At 33.6% G+C, this 9,678-nt stretch overlaps 1 protein-coding gene across 1 annotated transcript; it reads left to right on the top strand.

Moving 5' to 3' along the window:
- Positions 1-1,190: 1,190 nt before the first annotated feature.
- On the top strand, positions 1,191-2,469 carry LOC119986895. Its single transcript, XM_038831587.1, has 4 exons — positions 1,191-1,204; positions 1,555-1,747; positions 1,817-1,967; positions 2,048-2,469. Exons 1-4 carry the CDS (start codon positions 1,191-1,193, stop codon positions 2,467-2,469), a joined length of 780 nt encoding a protein of 259 aa, XP_038687515.1.
- Positions 2,470-9,678: the final 7,209 nt, after the last annotated feature.

The following is a 9,678-nucleotide window of genomic DNA, read 5'->3' as shown; positions in this document are numbered from 1 at the left end:
TCAAGTAAGGGAAGAAGGAGAAGGAGAGAAGGAGGAGGGAAATGATTTGGGTAATTTAGGGCGGAAATGGTAAGGTTAAGTAGGGGTGTTGATAGATTAGGTTTTTTGCAGATTAATGTAGTGTACTTAGTAAAATGAGGGGTGCAAATAAGGTTCATCAAAACCTATCCCTATCCCCCGAACCCATTTTGTCTCTGCAAAAATCAAATGCTTTTTTGATGAAATAAATCTGTTTGGGCTGCAATTGATCGTCGTAATGCAAGCGATCAAAGTGGAAGTCAAATAGCTAATGAAGAAGATTCATGAGATCTGAGAACCTGTGAGACGAGCACTGAATCATTGTATTCATGGGATGTCTTCATTCACTACCGTCTACTGTGAGGTTTCACAGATTAGAATCAATCAAAGACAAACAGCAAACCATTTGAGGTCTCCTAGAGCACTTGAAGGGTCATGGTGAACACACATTGTTACCTGGCACACAATCTCCCATATTTGGTTCCTTTCTATATTTCGCCTCCAAACAAAAAGAACAATCTCAGAGTCAAAGAAACAGAGAACTTAGTGTTGTATTTTTGATGATGGATAGAGAGTACACCACTCTGATTTGGTGTTTTCATGGTGTATTTTTGATGGGTAAAGAGAGTATGTGTAAGAAGTGCAGGTGATGAGATGATGAGTTTTGATTGTATTTTACTATTTTTTAAATAAAAAATAGATTTAGGGGTACCATTGGATCTTGGAAGCAAGATTCGATGGTTCACAAAGTGAATAAATTAATAACCTGTTCACTAGAACAGGCACAGACCCTCCCCTCAATTCGTTAAATTCACAATAAAATGGAACTCTCTCTTTTTTCTCATATAACTGACGCAATTGGCTAATTACAATATCCTTATAATAAAACAAGACAGTTGTCGGAATGGGCGGAGTTTTAAGTGCAACTCAAAATGACAGTAATACCCTCATGCACACTTGATATTAATATTCGGTGGTCACATTTGATTGGGTATTTGGTCGGTCAAAAATACATAAGGTTGACATCTTGGAAAATATAGATGTGGGTCCACCTCTTATTGGTTGACTTGAATTGACACATTGACGGTGGTTGATTTTGTTAAGCATGTTGATATTTACACCCATTTTTTTAATTGTTACACCCCTTTAGAAGTGACATAATAAAAAAAAAGATGGTTGATATTTTGTTTGCTTTTTTAAAGATTCCTTCTACTTTTCAGATATTTCTTTTACTTTTCAGAGATTCTTTTAACCATACTCCTATATTTTTTATTATAATTTGAGAATTAATATTTTTATTCTCATAAAGCCCCTAATATCTCTTATATAAAAACATTTCCATCATTCTACAACAAGAGCAACATCTACTTTTCTAGCCAAAACTTCTACTTCAACCTATAACATCAATACTGATTTCATTATCACTAGAGGTCCTTCTTGAGTTTGGAGATAGTTGAGCTCGATATATCTTCTTTATTCTTCTCTTCGGTTTAATTTAAAAAGGGCTTTTGTATGATGTTTAGTTGAAACGATTAGACACTCATTTTATCCACTTGCTAATGCAAATTCCGCATTAATATGGATCATCGAAAAACTTTGGGGTGAAGATCTAAGATTGTCAAGTGATTCTGATATCATCTTAGATGAAATAAAACAAGAAGAGAAACTTCTGGATGCGAGCGAAGAAAATATTGAAGTTGATGTTACGAATGAATTTTCCACCGACATGGTATGCTACATAACTAAATTCATATATGTTATATTTTGTTAATTCATACATAAATTATTACATTTTCAGGTATTCAATTCACATCAATCGCTAATTGAATGGATTCAAAATACTGGACGTAATTTGAGATTTGTTATTATTACGAAAAGGACAGAGATTGGTGGATTTGGGAGGAGACACAAATTATTGTTACAATGTGAACGTGGTGGCACCTACAAAGGTAAGAAAACCTCTACAAGGTTAACGGGCACAAAAAAATAGATCGTCCATTCAGAGTGAAAGGGTTGAAATTTAACACAGATGATGATTGGATGGTAAGTGTGGTATGTGGAACGCATAATCATTCCGCGGCATTATATATGGAGAGTCATGCATATGTGGGTAGGTTTTCTACTACTAAAAATGATATATTGGTGGATTTGTCTAAGAATTTGGTTAAGCCACGAAACATCTTGTATACATTGAAGAAAGGCCACAAAGCTGATAAATCCCAAATGCAACAACTCATGTCATTCCTACACCAGTATGGGTACATTTTCTTTAATTTAAGCAATGCTCAGATTGATGAGCTTGAAGAATTATTCTTTACACATCCAGGCTCGTTGGAACTATTGCGTGAATTCCCGCATGTGTTACTGATGGATGCTACCTATAAAACTAACAAGTTCAAGATGTCTCTAGTTGAGATTATCGGTGTGACTTCAACTAAGATGACATTTTGAATTGCATTTGTATTCTTGCAATCAGAAAAAGATGAAAATTATACTTGGGCACCGAATTGTTTGCGATCAACAATGGATGAATGCACTACTCCAAGAGTTATTGTCACTAATAGAGATTTGGCGTTGATGAGGTCATGTGCCCAAGTGTTTCCCAAGGCGATGAAACTACTCTGTACATGGCACATCAACAGAGCTATTATAGCCAACTGCAAAAAATCATTTCAAGACAAGCAATCCTGGGATGCATTCTACTCCATGTGGCACACATTATTGGAACCAGAAACCGAAAATGCATATCTGTATAATTTATCTACTCTTGAGGTAAATTTATAGAGCTACTCCAAGGTCGTGAATTATATATAGATGTATGGTTGACGCCATATAAGAAGATGTTCATATCCACCTGGAGAGATACGTATATGCATTTTGTAAATGTGACAACTAACAGAGTTGAGAGTCAGCATTTTAAGTTGAAACGATACTTGGGCACATCACAATCGGACTTGGAGTCAGTAGTGTCATCTATTCATCAGCTCCTTCAAGGTCAATTCACATCAATAAAAGCTACTTTGGAACAAAGCAAAATATTGTCCAACATCGATTCAAAATAGAGCAATTTTGAGAATTACGAGGTTTTGTTTCAATTGACGTATTGAATTTGATTTGGTAGGAATTTGAGCAGTCTAAAGTTGTCGGAGAAGACATCTACACTTGCAGATATAAATTTCGTACAAGTAATGGACTACCATGTGCGCACGAGCTTGTAATATATACAAATGAAGGTCGTCCTATACCACTTGCTTGAATTGATAAATTTTGAAAGAAACTTGACTTATTGCCATGTGTTTCTCCTGAAGATGATGATATCGATTGTAGTGTCGAGCTACAAATATTCATAGAGCAATTTAAGCATCCGTCAAGGCCTGGTAAAGTCAGTCTACTAAGGAAGTTATGGGAGCTAATTAATCCATCAATAATTGCACTTTTTCAACAAATTGTTAAGACAAATATTCGTGGACGCCCCTCCTCAAAGAAGAAAGTAGATAGATCTACTCATGGAAATTCGTCTGCATTCGAGTTCTTTCAGCATGATTTGAACCATTCTCAGGAACCAAGTAGACACAGTTGTTTATCAAGACGCTCCTACTCAAATAAGAAAATAGACAGATCTACTCGTGGTAAAGCGTCTGAGTTTGTTCAACACGATTTTCCTCATTCTCATAAACCAGGTAGACATAGTTGTTCATCTCTCTATAATACTCCACCACTCCCTACACAAAGGATTTCAAGATCGAGTTCAGTTAACCATGAGCATGTGTATCTTAGTCAGTTCCCACCTACATTGCATCCTTACATTATGTTCGTAAAAGATGTAAAAGCTGATGGAAATTGTGGCTTTCAGGCTATTGCTGGGTTGCTTGGTTTTGGCAAGGATGCATGGATGCACTTCTGTCAAAACTTGATTGATGAGCTGAGAACATTCTGGGAAGAGTATGCTGATATATTTGGTGGTTATTATCAAGCATGTTCCATTTACAACTTACCGAACTTCTGGGAATCAGATTGACCAACACCACTTCAGAACTGGATGACAATGCATGACATGCGTCACTTGATTGCTTCAAGTTACAATGTCATATTTCATCTTCTTAGTTCTGAATAGTGTTTGATATTTTTGCCACTGCGATCAGTGCCTCCATCGTTGCATGAACATGTTACTATCACTATCAGGTTCGTTAATAATAATCACTTTGTCCAGGCCTTGGCAGAGGGTTACTCGATGCCTCCCATTATGATTCAGTTTTTAGGTACAGGTACATTGTGCAGCTGCATGTGTTACATCGTATACAAAACAACTTGCATCATACATTCAGTGTACTCGTTCTATATTTCCTTCTGAAACTATTGTGTTATAATTTACATAATTTGTAAGAGTGGTGGGAGATTACATTGAATATCTAAGCTTGATAGAAAATAAGACAATTCAATTTCGTAACTTATCATTTTTCCTGAGAAACTTACATAGTACAAATCTCTCTCTCTTCACATCAGGTCATCATTATTTTTTTGAAATTATTATAAAAAATAAAAAGACAAAAATAATAACAAAAGGACAAAAACATGTAGTGCACCATTGCACAAATGAACTTAATTTTACACACAATTTCAAAAAGACAAATTAATAAAAAAAAACACATTAATTATCTAAACAAAAAGACACTGTCGTGTCAATAATAGGCAAGAGGCAGTGTTAGAGATCCAAAAACATCGTGCATCCCTTCTTGTGCCGAATCAACCTTCTAAAATGATGTGTACAAGTGTCGCGGAGTTGCACCCTACATTTCATGTCTCTGACAAAGGGGGTGCAACAAGTAAAAGGAGGGTGCAAACCTTGAACTCTTTTTTTGAAATTTCTTTGTTGAAGATCACATTAAATGATTTAATTTTAGGGTTTTACTTTTGTTCATTTGGTAAATGTGATGCATCCTTTTTTTCTTAATTAAAACATAGTGTGTTTGGATTGAGGGAAGGGAAAGGAACAAAAGGTAGAATATATTTTCCACCCTCATGTTTGAAACTTCAGATATTGTTCGATGTCTTCTATGCTAGATAAGAGATATCCAAAATTCGGTTGTTGGGGATAGCAATATTTTAAAAACCGAATTTCGAATCGTACCGGATAGGCCACCAACATCCGGTTCAACCGAATTGATCGGCATACCAGTATGATTTAATTAACTAAATTTTTTGATAATTCATGATAAATTATTAAAAAACCTGTAAATTATTGGAAAAATTAGAAAAAAATACTGTAAATTAAAATCCATCCAAATAAAGTAATAAACACAATAATAACACTCTCAATCTCGAATTAAACACAATCTTACCAAACTCAATCTCAAATTAACAAACAGCCTTATAAGAAAGTCCAACATAACCATACAAATTATACATTCCAAGTCCAACTTAACCATTTAAATCTCAATTAGGTTCAACTTGTACTCTTTTAGTTTTAAACTTATTTATTTTCATATTTTTACTAAATAATTATCAATTTTGAATTTTTTCAAACCAGACAACCTATATTTGACCAAATTGGTATTTCACTGATATTTTATTAAATCGTACCAATGACTAGGGGTGTCCACATCCGATCTGCAAATCGAAAATCGATCCATCACCGTGGTTATTCAATTTTTTATTCGGTTTTTTCGGTTACGGTTATGGTTATAACAGAAAAATCAAAAAATATTAATATATATTATATAAATATCCAAACATTATATACATTATATATATATATATAAGTTACATATTTATATTAAAACTCTGATTATATCTTCATAACAAATTATAAATTTAGATACCAATTAACTTAATCATTACACAAATTATAAATTAAGATTGATTAGTTGAAACTCATGGTGGCCTTATCATTTTAAAATTCATATAAATTAAGATTGATTATTGCTAAAGTGAAAGTGGGGAGACATTTTCATGTATATTTTCTTTTCTTTTTTTCCTTGATCATATTATTTCTCTCGGTCTTGTAAATTTATTTTTCTTTAATTGTGATGAAATAATATATTTATTATCATTATCATGAATTTTTATCAAATTTTGTTAGATGGAGTTGGAGTCGATCATGGCTATTTTCTCACTCTATTTGAGATTTATTCATACATTTTCATTTCTTCAAAACCAAAAACCGATCCGATCCGATCCGAAAAATATGGTTATTTCGGTTTGGTTATCCGAACTATATGGTTTGATTATGGATTCTAAAATATCATAACCAAATCGATTCGGACATTACGATTATAGTTAAAAATCGAACCAAAAACCGAATGAACACCCCTACCAATGACCCATTTGATTTTCGATTGAATTGACTGGTTCAGCCGGTATTTTAAAACAATGGGGGATAGGAGTGTTTGGATTATGGATGATGTGTGTTCAAGTGTTTCAGGACTTACTGTCAATCCAAAAAATTTTATAAGAGGTTGCACAAAATCTGACCTCTTCACCAAATAGACTGTGTGCAAGTTGAGAACACAAGGTTATTGGTTCGAGGTTGCCTTTCGAGAAAAGAACTTAAAATTCGTATCTTGCTAAGATGGAAAAACAGGAGATAGAAGACTATCACTGAAATGAAAGGACTTCTATTGGAAAGAAATGAAAAACAACACATTGTTGGAATATGCATCAAGAATTTCATTGAAAATGAATACATCTTGGAATGTATATGGCGTGCTTCACAAGCTAAAACAAAACATATCCACATAGGCTATGAAAAGTAAGGGTCCAAGCTAGAAACTAGTTGGCCAGAGCCATGCTAATTGAAAAGATAAGTGACCAGAGTCATTGCCAAAGAAAGCAATAAAGATATGTAAACATGGAGTCTGAATTTGATGCGGGGTGATTGTAGGCTTCTCTTCTTTCTTCTTTTGTACTCTTCATGGTGATCTTTAACTGCTATTTCCTAGCCATGTTCTCGACATGTGAAAACGTGGAAAGTCATAGGGAACTGTCATCTTGCTTATTGCTCAAGTTGCTAGGTTATAATTTTGAATAACCACAACAAACTCCTGAAAACGAGGATGATGGCAACATCTCTCTAGTCATTCTCCTTCTTTAGGGTGGATATGGGCGCTCTGGGAGGCTGTGAAATGCTCCACCTTCTTGGTTTGCAGGATTCGTGCTTGAAATTGTAAAAACATGACTAACAGTAACCATTCTGTTAATACTTCTGCATGAAAGGTTGTGGGAAAATATCATCTTCTTCTGAATGAACGTGATATTGGCTTCTTATTTCGTGTAGCAACTGGAAACATGTTCGAGAGAATTCAGGGATGTGTGGCTAAAAAAACTCCGACTTCTCCTAGACTTCCTTTGAGATAATTCTGCTACAAACTCGGTTCTCCTTTAAGAAACTTATTTGATAGAGGATAAACCATTAACAATAATTTCTCAATTTGTAGCCTTTTGGACATTGATTCTCAAACACTCTTGATCTCTAGCAACTGATTCCTGGATTTCAGGATAACAATCACCAGAAAATTTATAAAATGAACCAACATTAGAAATAAAAACGTCCTGCTATTGGCATGTATCAGTTGGAGGTTGGTTTCTCCTTGTAAAATGTGGGACCCAAGTTGCCACGTGTCAGTAGGTGTGTGAGGGTCATTTACGGTACAAACATTTACCTAAAAAAAAGAAAAGAAAATGATTTGTTATTTATCTTGGTTGGACAGCCATCATAAAAGCAAGGAAATTAAATAAAATTGGTTTAGTTTAACTTATATATAACCTAATTCAGCCCTAATTTTGGAAGCCATTTTTTTTTAAGATAAGGGAAGGAGGACGGTGATGAGTCTCCTGCATTTTCTCCTTCTCCGCTGGCATAAATTCAACCTTTCCTCATATAGATATGTCGTTTTCTTTTTGTTTTTGTGCTGAATAATGAATATTTCAGGGTTTCTTCACCACACTATCTCTCATCAAGGTGGAATATGGATCTTCTCATCCATCTGTCGTGGATTCTTCACCACACCGATTATTTTGGTGTATTTCAACGACAATATCTAATTCACAATGACGAGGCTCCTAGATCTGGTGGAGATCGATCTTTTTTTATGTCGGAGAAGTCAAGAACCTATATCAAGTCCAAGTGCATCCATGTAATGTGATCATAACTCTTATTTTTATATCCAGTTGAAAATCTAGCAGTATATTAATTATTTGGTTTTTTTTACACAATTTTTAAACTAGCATTGAAAATCAGTCCAACAGCTCTAATAAACATATTTATGTATCCTATTTTTCTTCATTCACTAATGGTGTGTTTGGATTAAGGGAAGGAAAAAGAAGGGGAGGGGAGGAAAAATCATTAAAGAAAAAGAAGGGGATAGAATGGAAGGTAGAATATGTTTTTCCTCTCTCATGTTTGAAATTTCGGATACATAAAAAAAGAAAGAAATCATTTGTTATTTATCTTGGTTGGATGGCCATCATAAAAGAAAGGAAATGAAATAAAATTGGTTTAATTAACTAATCATATACATAGCATGATTATTGAATAAGAGAATGATTTTGGTACAGCCACATCAGCTTTTAGGAAAACTCTATGTCTCTATGATTGCCATGTGGATTAATGGAAAAGATTAATTTTTATTTATTCAAGTTATACACAAACACACAAATAACATGTATTAATTATTGATTTAATTAGAACAAATTAAATCATGCATAACTACTACAGAATGATTCCAATTTAACGATTTCTTTCCTATTCAATTTATCAATTGATTTGTATCATTAAAGTATCATGCATAACCATTAAAGAATGATTCCAATTTAACAATTTCTTTCCTATTTCAATTTATCAATTGATTTGTGTCATTAAAGTTGATTTTGTTTTCCTTTCACACTTAATTGCTAAACGGCTACCATATAATTTAATCCATTAATTGGGTCATTATTCCATACACAACCTCACTCATTTCATTAATGTTGATTTTATTTTCCTTTCACACTTAATTGTTAAACGGTTACCATATAATTAAATCCATTAATTGGGCCGTTATTCCATACACATTCTCACTCATGTCTTCCATGTTTTCATAAAATACGTTTATCAAAACATAAAATACATTTTATTTGATGTCTTCCATGTTTTCGGCTATTTGATTCATGTCTTTCATGTTTGATAGACCAACCCATTTGTAACTGTTAATTCTCAAAAGTGGTCCAGCTAGGAAGAAATGCAAGAGAAGGTCTCCTATTAAATTCTCAGAGGTTGGTTATTTCTATTTGTTTCAATTTATGATGTTTGATAAAAAATATTTATTAATTGTGATGATTGTTTGTTTAACCTATATAAATTAGCAAATCTTTGTGTTCTTTTCAACTTTCAAAACATCTGAACTTATTCTTTCTCATACAACATATCATTATGGTTGATACACTGAAAAAAATTGATGGTTCAAGGATGAATTGGAAGGTGATTGCCTACATCAGCCGGCTATGGGATTCTAAGTATGTCCGAAATAACAATGACATCCTGAGTGTGGATATGCTTCTTTTGGATGCAGAGGTGATGTTAGACTATTCTATTTTTTAACTATTTGGTTCGCATGTTTCTTATTGTTTATATGGTGTAAATCAATTAATTTTGTAGTAGGTATATTTTCAATTAATATTATGTAA

Source organism: Tripterygium wilfordii, chromosome 20 (genome assembly GCF_013401445.1).
Source record: "Tripterygium wilfordii isolate XIE 37 chromosome 20, ASM1340144v1, whole genome shotgun sequence".
NCBI classification, from domain to species: Eukaryota; Viridiplantae; Streptophyta; class Magnoliopsida; order Celastrales; family Celastraceae; genus Tripterygium; species Tripterygium wilfordii.
The sequence above is the reverse complement of the archived record's forward strand: the minus strand, read 5'-3'. Positions and strand labels throughout refer to the sequence as shown.

Excerpts from the sequence above, each read along its gene's own strand:
- LOC119986895 (XM_038831587.1), top strand. Across the intron at positions 1,748-1,816 it reads ATGAATTTTCCACCGACATG|GTATTCAATTCACATCAATC; the intron begins GTATGCTACATA and ends TTACATTTTCAG. Across the intron at positions 1,968-2,047 it reads ACGTGGTGGCACCTACAAAG|ATGATGATTGGATGGTAAGT; the intron begins GTAAGAAAACCT and ends AATTTAACACAG.